We start from the raw sequence: 13,436 nt of genomic DNA on the forward strand, positions 1-13,436 counted from the left end.
ATGTGGGCTGAGCAATGACTCCACTAGGACCAGCACCCTCTGTGGCACCTGGCAAGGGCGGGGAGTTAGGCAGAGCAGCTGGTAAGCAGCTCATAGGAGATAGCTGGTAGGTGCCTTACAGGCACCAGGTGTATCTTGCCCTAGTGCCTGACAAAGGACATTACCCCAATCGGTTCATACTGTCCCAAGGTGACACCTTGCATTTGCAAACACTACAGAACAGAGCCCAGCAGCAGACCATCAGACCCCAGTAGGAAGAATGTGGACGGATCCTTTGCTCTCAGCTTGGAAGAGGCAGAGCCAAGAATCAAGCCCACCAGGCCAAACTTCTTCCCAGAAAGGAAATTGGAGAAATACCCTATAGGCAAACAATTCAGTTTTAACTAGGAAATGAGGTAATTCATTAGGTTCAAGCAGGGGAAAATTTTCAAAAACCAAGAAATAAAAAATTAGGATGCAGACTGCTTTGAGCTCACTTAAGAAGAGGCAGAGATTTGCAGATTGGTTTTGTGTGTGTGTGTTGCAGGGAGACAGAGGTTGTACTGGGAACTGAACCCAGGGATACTCTTCCACCGAGCTACATCCCCAACTTTTTGTTTTTGAGACAAGGTCTTGCCAAATTGTCCAGGTTGCCTTGAGCTTGGGATCCTCTTGCCTCGGCCTCCCAAATTGCTGGGATTATAGGTGTGCACCCCCACCCCCCCGCAACATGCAGCTAGATAATACTACAATTAAACCATAAGAATGAAGGGGTGGTGGGAGAGGTACCTGGAAGTAGAAGTGGGTAAGAGAATGGGATTCTGACTTTAAGTAAAACCAAGACATTGGTTTTCGGCTGTTTTCTAAGAGCTGATTTCTTCAATGATGACATTAAGGAAAACAGGAATGGGAGATGCCAGATGCAGGAGGTGGTAAGAAAAGCACAACACTAAGGAGGTCTGGCTGACGGGACTGTCACCTTCCCCATGCTCAGCTTTCTTTGGTCTTGTCAGAGTTTAAGACTGGTATTTAGTGGTATAATTTTTTTTTTTGTGATACCAGGGATTAAGCCTAGGGGCATTTAACCACTGAGCTACATTTTTATTTTTTTGAGACAGGGTTTTGATAAGTTGTTGAGCCTGGCTTTGAACTTGTGATCCTCCAGTCTCAGTCTCCGAGTAGCTACTGTGCCCAGTTACTACTGAGGTTTGAATGGTCCCAGTGTTACCTCATCCAGTCACTTCTGACTCCAGCCCATGGTGCTAACACAGTGGGACACTATGACCATGTGTCTACTAAGGGACCCCACCTCTCACACACTGTCCAGAGTCCCAACCATAAGACCCAAGGTTTCAAGCACACATGTTGTCCTGGTGGCTTTCAGAGGTATAAGTCATGGGGAGGTGACAAGTCATGCTGCCCTTGAACCTGATAGGGAGGAGACCTTTCTCAATAGCTGGCAATGCCAGATGGGCTATCTGCCCTTGGCTTACTTACAGGTCCTCACCCAATTTCTGGCCCAAAAGGAAATCCACACAGAATTCGGGAGAGCTCCTGGAAACCAGGACCCTTCCCTTCAGCCTCATTTCTGGCCTCCCCTTCCGAAATTGAGAGTAGCAGAATTGGGGGAACTTCTGGTTGAAATCTGAGACAGAAATTGGGTCTTTTCCAGATCCTCTCTCCTTAAATATGAGATTAGAAGGTGGCAGTGATTTAAGACTCAGTTGTGCCTTGCTTAATTTCATGGCAATAGGAGGCTACAGTTTACCCTCCAACACCTGAGGTTCCAAATTGGCCCACTTTGAGTGCATGCCCATAACACCCTCCCTCCCTCCCTCCCCAAGGGGCTGCTCAGACTTATGCCCCACCCAGCCCTGGCCCAGGGGAATCTCCCGAAGCCCACAACATACTGTTCCAGGTTTAAGCAAGTCCCATTTCCCCAACCTCCTAGGGTGATTCCACTTGTCCACCCTGAGTCCTCCATATGACAGCCAAGTCAGGGTGGGAAGGGGCCTCCATGTTTTATTAGGGATACGGCAGAAGCAGAGGCTGGAAGCAGAGCAGCCATGTTTTTAACAACAGATAAATTAACCATAGTGCGGGTTGGGGGATAGGAACTGGGCCAGGCGCCTTAATAAAAAAAACGAAACAAAACAAAGACAGACAAACAGACCCCAAAGACATGGGGCAAGGGAGGGCAGCACCATTCAGACAGCAGGGAGGACCAGGGCAGAGAGAGAAGGCAATGTGTCCTCTTACCCCAAACTCCACCAGCAGGGGCCTCCAGAATGGCCCCATGGAGGCTTTGGGACAGGAGAGCAGCCAGGTTGGGCAGAGATGGCACAGCTGATGGGCAGAAAGCCCAGCACCACAAGATGGCTCAGCCTGAAGCAGCAGCTGAGGGAGCTGAGGCAGTGTCTTTGAACCCCCAGTCCCTTAGAGGAAAAGCCTTATTCTGGGTGAGTGAAGGAACCAAGGGTGCGGTCTCTCCCTGAGCTGAGCATGGCCATCTCCTCCACAGCAGCGGTGGGCAGTGGGGCGTGCCAGGGACCTCTGTCATGTTTTTATCCACCTGCCTCTTTGGTCCCTTCAGACAGGGCCCCACTGGCTCTGAGGCATGGGGTATGAAGAGAGTGGGTCCAGTCCATGGTCCCCAGATCCAGAAGGGGCTGTGGTGGGTGCAGCCCCTCAGCCCTGACTCCCGCAGGAGGAGAGTGAGTCATAGAGCGAGTCACTGAGGGACTCTGAGGTCTCCAGCCCTGGAGCACCCCCACTGGCCACTCTGCCTTCCTCACCCATGTCCGAAGTGCTTGGGGTGCGACTGCCCCCAAATGCCGGGCCCTGAGGTGTAGAGGCTGGGCGGCTGGGCTCCAGGTTCCGCTTCCGGTCCACAGGCAGGGCCTGGAAAGGAGGGACTATTTGGAGAACTTTCCTCCCTACCTCTTGGCCCAGCTTGTGAGGCACTGGGCTGAGGGACATTCTGCCCACCTGGTGGGAGGTGCTACTATGGGTCCACACTTGAGAGTTAGTGGGCTGCAGGTACAACTATTCACAGACCTACCAAGCTCCAGGGAATAGGAATCCTTTCCCCAAGAGGGGTGGGTGGGTTCCCAGAGGGGCATCAAAGGGGTGCTCCCTCCACCCTCCTCCTGGGCAGTGCTGGGTCTCCTGGGATATGCAGGACACGTGCTGTACTACTGTGGCCTCATATCATTCCTGCCTATCCCCTAGTCCTCTTCTCATTCCCCTTCAACTCTCACCATGGGGGTCCTGGGCAGCCCTTCCAGTTGTCGGGGTGGGCACAGAAATGGGTCAGAGGAGCTGCCAGCTGCCCTGGTATTGGGGAAGGTCCAGTTCTTGGCCAGCTGCATAGGAGGAGGGCCTGGGTCTTCACAGGGATCTGTGCAAGAACAAGAGGAAGGTGGGTGGAGCTGTCTAGTTCCTGGGGATGTTCCATTCACCCACCAGGACACTCACCATCAGGACAGGTCTGGCGACTCCGAAGGCCTGGAGTAGCAGTGAGCAGTGCAGGAAAGGCTGGCATGCTGGGGTGCCGCCCACTCACTAGCAGCTCCTCTATGCCCGGCACCTCCCGCTCTAACGTATGGGCACGGCGGGGGACTTTGGTAAGGGCTGGGGGCCGAGCTGGGGGTACTCCTGGTGGAGGTTCCAGCCGTGGTGGTTTGGTCTTGGGAAGATTCTTGCTGGGGGTCCCACTGTTGCCATGGTCTGGGGGTGGGAAGGTCCCAATGCCACTGTCCAAGGTTCGTGTCAAGGAGCCACAGGCTGGGGAAGAGAGGGCACATGGAGGATGTGAGGTGGAGGCTGTGCCCCTCTGCCTCCTTCCTCTAGCTTCCCACTCTAGTCCAGGGTCCACTCCAACTCTCAGGGCCCTCCTGGCCCAACATGCTCATCCTACAGAAACTGCCTTCCCACCCTCATGGCTTCTGGCCTCAGAGTGGGTACCCTTGATGGTAAAGAGGGGTTTCACTTCTGTGCAGACCCAGAGTTCACTCGGTGTTTGTCCCCAAGATGGCACTTGGAGCCTGTACCTGCCATGTACCTCAGCCCCGGTCCCACCAACCTGTGAAGTGTGAGCTGGGCACTGGCTCGGCCAGGCTGTCTTCTGAGGGCATCTCTTCCCGCTTCCCTGGCTCACTGCTCAGCTGTGTGGGTACAGAAGACCTGGATGTTCATTCCCATCCCTCCTCCAAACCCTACTGTGCCTCTGGGAGTAAGAATGTGAGTACAGGAGCAGAGGAGTAGGGGCATTAGGGCCTTGGAGGATGGCTCTTGTTGCAGGCCCTCTGGAACCCCCTCTCCTCTCCTCAGTTCCCCTTACAGACCACAAGTGCATCCAGCAGCTCCCAGGATCAAGCGAAGGGAAACCTCCAGAGTCAGTCCTCCTACCCAGTCCGACCCCAAGAACTTACCTTTCCAGGAGGTTTCCCACAGCCCTGAAGTGGGCCCACCAGGCCATTTCGGGGCCCACAAGCTGGCCAGGGGTTCTTGGGGTCAGAGGACACTGGTTGGAAATCCCCATATTCAGCTTTGGGCTCCCGCCAACTCTTAGGTGGCAGCTCCTTGCCATCCACCCTAGGGGTAACAGGAGAGGGAGGTGAAGAAGGTGAGTAAGGTCAGTACTCAGAAGACTACACCAGCCTCTATGGTTTGGATATAACTTGAGTGTTCCCCAAGGCTTAATACCTCATTGCGAGGGAATGAAAGTGGAAACTTAATCTGCAGTGTTTAGAGGCAGAACCTTTGCAGGTGTGTGTGTGTGTGTGTGTGTGTGTGTGTGTGTGTGTGAGAGAGAGAGAGAGAGAGAAATCAGGATTAGGTATGGTCACTAGGGTGGGGACTGTGTGGTTGAACACTGGTGGACTTCTGAGAGAGAACAGCAGAGGCACGCATACACATATTCACTCTCTTGCCATGTGACATTCCATGCCACCTCAGGACTCTGCCAGCAGGAAGGCCATCACCAGATTCAGCTCCTAGATCTTGCACCTCCTAAACTCTGAGCAAAAAGAAACCTCTTCTTTATAAAGTAGCCTGCTTTGGATATTTCATTACAGTAATGAAAAATGGACTAATATACCAGCCTTTCATTTTCCAGGTGCTGGGCTTGGTAAGGCACCTGCTGGCAAACATCTGGGGGAAGGGGACATATCAGGGATGGTTGTTCCCACCAACCTCTCCTGACACTGGCAACAGGTAGGGACCCTGGAAGGTGGGGGGGAACCCAGGGAATAGTAGAGGGAGGGAAGGTGAAACACCTCCTCCAAAGCTACCCAGGATCAATGTGCTCTGTTATATTGGCAGATCAGGTCACATCCTGGTCCATGCACAACATCCTGCCTGCTCCCCCTGAACTTCTGAGCACACCTGCCACCCAAACCTCATACTATCGAGGCCCAGTTCCTTCAGACTTTCTGTTTTATCAGCACAGAAAGTGCAATCCCAAGATGAGTGGGTTTGTTTTCTAAACCACAGATCCCCCTAGTGGCAGGTGTCAAAGTGTAAAATGGGACAGAGACCTTCCTTGTTGCTGGAGGAAGACTTTTATTAGCCTCAGTTAGGCTCTAGCATTCATTTGACTCCCATATGCAGGCACCTTAGGCCAGCTTATCTGACACAAGATAATCCTGAAAAACAGCACTGGTAATTTGCTGGGTGTAGTGGTGCACACCTGTAATACCAGTGGCTTAGGAGGTGGAGGCATGAGGATTGGGAGTTCAAAGCCAGCCTCAGCAACTTAGTGAGGCCCTAAGAAGCTCAGTAAGACCCTCTCTTTAAATAAAACATAAAAATAGGGGATGGAGAATGTGGCTCAGTGGTTAAGCACCCTTGGGTTCAATCCCTGGTACCAAAAAAAACAAAACAAACAAAACAAAAAAAAAAAAAAACCAAGACTGTTAACTCCTCTCAAATTAAAACTGGTCTCAGCAAATCTGGATGACAGTCAGCCAGTAAGGAGGGGAATAAGGGGTATAAGCCCGACTTCTGATTTGAGTCCTCTAGGTCAGGTCACTAACCCCCAGATTTCCTAGCAGTGTCCTATCCCTTTTGACCTCTGGGAAGCCCAAGTTGCCGGAAGGGCAGTCTTAGGTCCAGAATCAGGTGTGCCTGCTGAGAATCTGCCAACTGATCCCAGGTCCTCACCTGTTGAGCAGCTGTTGCATGAAGGTGTCGGCACCCTGGTACATACCAGCCACCTGCCCTAGACCAGGGCTGGGTGCTGTGGTTGGGCCCCCAGGCCGTGGGCGGGCCCTGCTGCTCAGGTAGGCCTTCTCTTCTTCCAGGGCCCGCCGGAGGTCTTCTGCCTTCGCCATCAGCTTGGAGATGTTGAGGCTCTCAGCCTCCAGCTTGCGGGCTTCCATCTTGACCTCCTTCCGGAGTGGGGAGCCCCCACTAGCCCCTTCCTTGCTTTTGGTGGCCTCTGTTCGGCGGTTCAGTGCTGGCAGCTTGCTCTTCTTAAGGCCGAACCAGTTGGCAATGCTGCTGGTGTTGCGGTGCTTGGCCTCAGAGCCTGGTGCTCGTTCCTGGCCCTGGAGTCGCAGCACATTCTCCTCAATGCCCTTCATCACCTTCTCCTCAATGGCTGAGTGTGGGGCTGGCCCCTCAGGGCCCTGGCTTGGGTCAGAGGGGCCAGGCACAGGGGATGTAGGCTGGCCTGTAGTGCTACCACAGTCTGTCCAAGGAGGTCCCTTCCCCTTTTCAGGCTTGGATGGCTCCTTGGTGACTGGGGGGGCCCCAGGTCGTGGCACCACCTTGGTAGGTGACTTGGAGGGTAGTTTTGTAGGGCTGCTATGAGGGCTCTTGTTGGGCTTGCCCAGGCTGGGGGCCGAGGTTGGCACTTTTGCAGGGGTGCGAGGCACCTGGGGGCACAGGGCCCCTGCCAGCCGGCTCTTGGCCAGTTCCACTTTGGTGAGGCAGCTCCTTGGTGAGACAGGCTCCAAGTCAACCCGGGCCCCCATGGAATGGGATGAGTAGACACGGGCCCCAGGATCGCCAAGTCCAAGTCCAGGTTCCTGCTGCTTCAGGCTGCTAGTGCCTAAGGCCACTGCCCCCCGCAGGACTACCTTTGCTTCTGGCTGCTCAAGGGGTCTAGTAGAGGTGGGCACCATATCTCCAGTACTCTCCCCTGACCTCCCTGGTCCTCGGGCCTTCTCGGTGCTAGGCCTGGCAGGCACCCCATTTTTCTCTATGCCCAGGGGCCCCTCAGAGCCTGTTTTCAGTTTTCCCAGTGCTGCCAATCTGTCCCGCAGAGGTGTGTAGCTGGTATCCCCAGGTCGCCGCCCTGACCCCTGGCTGGGCTTCTTGGACGAGCTGCCCGGGGTCCTGCGGTTGGGATGGGGAGACTCCGAGCCTGCCTTGTCCAAACTCTTCTCCTGGGGGCTCCCATAGGGGCAGGATTCTGGGAGGCAAGGGCTGGGGGGCACTCCAGGGCTTCTGAGTACCTCAGGAGCCTGTGGTACCTCTAGAGTCAATTGTGGATAGGTGGGCACCTGCAGTGGGGATGGAGGTGGCTCTGGGGAAGGCCCCCGAAAGGTGCCCCGGGAAAGGTCGAGGATGTTTTCATAGCAGGGAGAGACCACTGGTCCTGGGGATAGTGTGGTAGACAAGGCTGACTGGGGGGGTCTGAGCTGTGCAGAGTCTGGAACTGTGGAGCAGGGTGAAGGACTGGTGGGCAAGCCCTGTGCCCCCTCTGGAGATAGTTCTCCAGCCAGACCTCTGCGGGCCAGCAGTGGGGACGGGCTGCCATCTGAGCCACTGTTGCGACAGGGGATTCGGGAGTTCCGGGGTAGTTGGGGGCTGAGCTGGGGGCCTCCTGGGCTGGGAACCTTCTCTGAAGCTGAAGGCAGCTTGAGAAATTTGAGGCCTCTGGCAGGAGAGGGCAGAAGGGGTCCTTGGGCTTCTCCAGAAGGGGGCCCAATTTGGAGCTTGCTTTTCACCTGAGATGAGGAGTGGGGTTGGCCAGGCCGCAAACCCAGTGGGGCATCCCCAGCACCCATGAACATACTGAGGAAGGGGAGAGGCCCCTGGCCCTCTGAGGTAGCACCAAAGCCCAGCCTGTGGGCCTCTGGGGTACCCCCACCCCAAGCTGACTTAGAGAGGCCTTTGGACTTGGACAGCTGCTGAGGCCCCTGGTCTGGGGACGATGGCTGCCCAGGACCTGGGTGGTCCCCATTGAGTGGGCCTGTAGCCCCAGCCAGGAAGGCCTGCAGATAAGTCTCTGTGTCCTCAAGGAGCTGGCCCAGGTTCAACTGCTTGCGGGCTAAGGCACCCAGCAGGGTGTCAGGACTAGGTGCCTCATTGGGGTCACCTGCCTCATCAGAAGAGGAGGAGGAGCTACTGCCTGGGGCACAGTGTGCACCAGAGCTAGTGCTCTGGGCTTGTGGTGGGGCCCTGTTAGGGCTCCAAGGCTGCCTGATACCCTCTTCCTCCCCTGGGCCCCCCAAGAGGCGCTCCCAGTGCAGCAGACCTCCTAGGTTACCAGGTCCAAGTAGCAGGTAGGGGGCCCAGGGTGAAGGTTCAGGTTGCGGTGGGCCACACAGCTCTCCATTGATGGGCTCTGGGGAGCCAGGACCCTGGCCTGAAGGCCGCCAGGGGGTAGCAGGTGAGCACAGAAGCAAGGGATCAGTCTCTTCCAGAGCTCGAAGCACCTCCAAAATCTGGGCTTTCTTCCGAAGGAATGGGGATAGGGCATCTAGTGCTGGTGGTGGGGTGGCTGGGGGGCCTGGGCCTCCTGGTCGCAGCTGCTGCTCCCAACACACCTGAGAAGGAAGTGAGAAGACTTATATAGTGGGCATTCAGTCTAGGTTCAGGCCCTAAGTTGGGCATGAAAATATGCCAGGAATAGGGTTGACCTGGTTGTGTGTCTGTGATCCCAAAAGGAATTCATAGCTTTTGGGGTATGATGGCTCAAGGGATGCTGAGATCTGGCTACCCCAACTTGTATCTGGCACACTTCTGGTAGAGTGGGCACCCTGCATCCCCTTCTTAATTATCCCAGCCTCCTATCCCAGCTATAACTGACATTTATGCTTGTCTCAGGAGGGAGGCCTGTCCATTTTTCATGTTCCAGAATGAATGGGGACTCAAGAAGTGGGTATGATGTGGCTAAGACCTAAGTCACTGTAGGCAAACCCAGGCTTTCTCTATCCAGCCCAAATGCTGGCCTGATCCCCAAAAGAAGTGGCTTGGGAATAACTCCATGCAAACCTTCCCTGTTGCTATCCTGCTCCTTCTTGAGTCTGGAACAGTGGTTAACTACATCCTCTCTGGAGTCAGACTGTGAGGGTTCAAGTCCCAGTTCTACCTAGCAACATGACCTTCAGCAAGCTATTTGACCTATGAGCTTCATGGTGTCATCTGTAAAATGAGATGGTAATTATGTTTAAACTCATAAAATAAGATAAAAGAGCCCCAAGGTGCCCTGCACAGTGCCTGGCATGGAATGAGTTCCATAAGTGTTAACTATGACTCTCACCGCATTACTAATGCATTTGCTCACAGACCAGGGGTGGGGGTGGGAATCTGGTTTTCTTGGTTATATGGCCGACGGCTGAAGGCTCATACTTCCAGCATGGACGAGAGTCTGTGCATGAGAAACAGCGCCCCCCTGCATCTTGTTAGGAACCAGCAGTGGAGCATTGACTGACTAGCCCCTAGCCAGGAGGCCAAGACCACTATGCCCGCCTCTCCTACCTCTCTGTGACCAGCACAGCGACCCAAAGGCAAAGAGGTGGTTGGTCCCTCAGCGGCACTCAGGGAGGGGGTGGCTGGTGGGTCTGAAGGTGGCTGGAGAGAAGTGAGTGGGATCTGCAGAGGGAAAAGGAGAGTTAGCACAATGCTGTCTGCCCCTCATGAAGCCAGGCCTTCACATCCAAGTGTGCCTCCCAGGGACATTTCCTGATCCAAGGTGCAGTTCCTGCTGCTGCCACTAACTGCCTCAGGATAACATGGGACAGGGAGGGGGGACTTTGGGGAGAAAGATACGTACCTTTGGTCTAGAGAGCAGTAGTGGGTCTAACCCAGGGTACCTATCTCCAGCACTGCTCTATTTTTCTGGGGTGCTTCCTCCCCTATTTAAAAGGGAGTTACCATGAGGTCTCTTTCTGTTCTAGCCACCTGTTATTCCAGCAAGAATGAGACTGATATCTTAGAAAAAAAGATGGCAGGGAGCCATTATTTCTGCCTCCCCAACCTAGTCTCATCTATTCTGAGGATTGCAAAAGTAGAATTTAATCAAGGGCCACTTTTCTCAGTCCTTGAGAATGTGATTTCCTCTTCCCAGTCATCTCAACTGGTTATGAGTCAGTTTTAACTCTTCCCTCACTCCCACTCCCTACAGTCTTTAACCCTAGTCTCTGTAGCCTCTCTCAGCCTTGCCTCTGGCCATCCACCAGCAGTAAGTTCAGTCTGAATTTTCCTACTTTTAGCCTGGATGTGGCTGGGCATTTCAATCAGTCTCCTTGACCTGATTTGGTAGCCTTTCCACCTCCCAGCACAAGGCAGCCTAAAGCATCTTCTTTATCTTTTTCCTAAAGCACTTGTGTGCTCAATGTGTCTGCCACTGTCTGAGGAAACAAGTCTGAACTCCCATGGGGTTCCCGGCCTGGCCTGCAGGTTCCCTGGATATGTCTTCCCCTGATACTTGTCTGTAGCTTTTATCACTCACTGTCCTTTCACATATCCTTTGTTCCTGCCAAGCTGAATAGCTTGCTACTCCCTAGGCTTCCCTGCCTGCAGGCTCTTCTTCCCACAGGAAATCCCTTCTCCCCAACACTCATGTCACTCATTGTGAATCTCCTATCAATCAAGCACAGGTCTAATGTTAATTCCCAATAGGAATCTTCCCCATCCTTCTCTGAGGGCCTGTCTCCCTCCTGAGTGGGCTCTTGGACAGATAGCACTGTTGCATTCAGTTTTGTAGCATGGCTGTCTATATACCTCGTGGGGTCATGAACACCCTGCACAGACCACAGCCCCTAAGGCCTTGCGATCCAATTCAATTCCATATGTGCTGGCAAATGCACTGCTCACAATAAGAGCTTAATTAGCATTTGCTCAAAGAAGTGTTCATCCTAACAAACATAACTTTGAAATCACATTAATAATGATAAATAGCTACCATTTATTGATTACATGCTGGGTCAAGCACTATTATCTAATTTAATCATCACAACAATATGCAATATAGGTATTTTCATGCCCATTTTGAAGAGAAAAAAACCTAGTTTTCAAAGTTAGATAATCTGCTCAAGGTCACACTTAGCTAAGAAGTGGCTAAGTTAGGGATCTAACCCCAGTTTATATGAGGCCAAGGTTTTCCTTCTTTCCATTATGTCCATTTATCTCTGGGGAAAGTAAATCTATTGGTCGAAATCCTAAGAGGTCCCAGACTTCATTTCGGTAAAAAATACATGATTTAAGGATGTTCAATCCTCTGTCATCAGCAGTCACTGAGAAGGGGTGAACTCGGCTGGTGTGGTTGGACCTCATGGGATTTCCAAATGGATCCTTCAAAGCAGGAACGACTATAGGGCAAGGAGAACTACAGTCTCCACTGCTGATGCAGAACCAGTTCTGCAATGTCTGGGTGAGATGGGGCCTTCAGAAACATCATCATGGTCATGAGTTACTCCAGATCTTCCAACCACTATGTCTTAACCATATCCTTGGGAGCTCCTGACAGAATAACCTTAAGGGACATCTTGGCCCAGAATTCACCAGGAGCCTGCTGCTGCTCTGAGGAAAGCAAGAGTCAGGGCTAACAGCAGAGGCCACTGTCTTTGAACATGTGTATACACCAGTGACAGGTGTATGTCACTAAGTGTGCCCATAGTTATCAGGAGTGAAGCACCCTTCCCGACTGCTCTGTGACAACACAAGCCCTGGGCTGCCTTATGTGTAGCTCCACCCCTGCCCCTGGCCAGGAAGCACCATGTCGGTGGCCAAAGGGGCCTCTTGGGAGCTTGAAATAATTGCATTTGCAGCCTCCACCCATCTCCTCACATGAGGCAGGAGCAAGTATGAACCTTCTCTGTCAGCAAGAAGGGATGCTGTTCAGCTGGGTGGGGAGCAAGTAGGACACAAGGGCCAGCCAAGCTTGTAGGAACTCAAGTAGTTTTTACTCCATCTAAAGTGTAAAACCATCAGGCTGGGCAGGGTTTTTCATGATGGCCACAGACCCCAGTATGAAGGGGGTCGATGATGGCCTGCTTTTCTGTGTGTCTGTGAGCAAAAACAGCACTGATGACAGGAGGCAGTAGAAACCAGACTAGGAGAGGGCAGAAAAAGGGCATGTGCCCACCTGGGGGAGGGAGCCTGTTGTGAGCTGAAGTTTCTGCTGAAACAGAGCACTCAGCATCTGGTTCTGTCGTTCCAGGTCAAACACCCTCTTCTTTAGCTTGATGCACTCCTCTCGCAGGTCCTGCACCCGTCCAGGAGGCAGAGGAAGTGAAGGGAAGGATGGTGGGGACAGGAAGAGCAGAATGAGCACAGACCTTCTCATCCCAGCAGGGGGCACAGATCCTGCCTAGGAGCCCAGGGCACTTGCTGGGCATGTCCTTCTCCTGCAACCTCCTACAAGGGATCTGAAAGTGCCTGTATGCAAATAGAGCCTCTTTTGGGGATGGTAAGTTTCTAAGGGTTACCGCCCTGATGGGAGGTAAATCCCATCCTCTTGCCATTTTTCCTATCCCTGGAGCCAACTCTTTACTTCTTAGAAACCATACATCAAAGAAAGGTGTATTTCAGATGGAAGAAGACCTTGGAGCCACAGTGGTCCTTAAGTCAAGAAGTGATCCACAGTACTTGAGTAAAATTAATATCCCACTTATGCTCACAATATCAACATTACTTTGAGAACCATCACAAACTGGGGAAACCAGCTGTGACCAGGGTAAGGGGAGGATTCAAGTCCAAACCATAATTACCATAGTACAGAGACCTGGCCTTACCTACTTACACCTCTGCCACCAGGAAGAAAAGCATGGACCTGACCAAAACAGGTAGAGGGGGATAACTGGAGGAGGAGGATAGGTCATCTCCTCTAGTTCCTAGTGAATGCTTAGCTGAGCTAGTTGGGAGATCCTGGGGAAGGCCCTCCCCATCTGCATTCAGGGCCTTTCCCCCGGGTAGCTGGGCTTGAGGGTGGGAGTATTTCTTGTGGTCACTCACCTTCTGGTTCAGCAACGCCTGCACCACGTGGTTAGCAACCTAAGGACAGAAAGCCCCAAGGCTTAGCAGGCAAGCCATGTCTCCCCACCCCCAACCCAGCACAGTCCCACAACAGACTCCACAGACCTCATCCAGGCAGCGCTCATAGGTTTCCCTTTGGTTCTCATTGGCCTGGGCCAGCGCAGAGTTTTCTGCCTGCAGGAGTGAGGAAGAAAGAGGGTACGAGGGAAGCTCTGGGGACTGCTTTCCTCAGGGCAAATTCCTTT

General features: G+C 53.1%; 1 protein-coding gene across 8 annotated transcripts in view; it reads right to left on the minus strand.

The window, feature by feature from the left end:
• Nucleotides 1–1,975: 1,975 nt before the first annotated feature.
• The window catches only part of NCKAP5L (NCK associated protein 5 like), a 34,003-nt gene continuing 22,542 nt past the window's right edge, over nt 1,976–13,436 (minus strand). For all 8 annotated transcript variants that reach the window (XM_079139739.1, XM_079139740.1, XM_079139744.1 and 5 more), the window contains 10 exons: nt 13,297–13,365; nt 13,171–13,209; nt 12,302–12,421; nt 9,694–9,807; nt 6,145–8,759; nt 4,413–4,575; nt 4,064–4,145; nt 3,457–3,765; nt 3,240–3,379; nt 1,976–2,880 (listed from right to left, as the gene is read on the minus strand). In XM_079139739.1, coding sequence (XP_078995865.1) covers nt 2,668–2,880; nt 3,240–3,379; nt 3,457–3,765; nt 4,064–4,145; nt 4,413–4,575; nt 6,145–8,759; nt 9,694–9,807; nt 12,302–12,421; nt 13,171–13,209; nt 13,297–13,365 — 3,864 coding nt within the window. In that variant the 3' untranslated portion in view covers nt 1,976–2,667. The remainder of the gene's footprint in view (nt 2,881–3,239; nt 3,380–3,456; nt 3,766–4,063; nt 4,146–4,412; nt 4,576–6,144; nt 8,760–9,693; nt 9,808–12,301; nt 12,422–13,170; nt 13,210–13,296; nt 13,366–13,436) is intronic.

This window comes from Sciurus vulgaris, assembly GCF_902686455.1.
Source record: "Sciurus vulgaris genome assembly, chromosome: 5".
In the NCBI taxonomy this organism is placed as follows: Eukaryota; Metazoa; Chordata; class Mammalia; order Rodentia; family Sciuridae; genus Sciurus; species Sciurus vulgaris.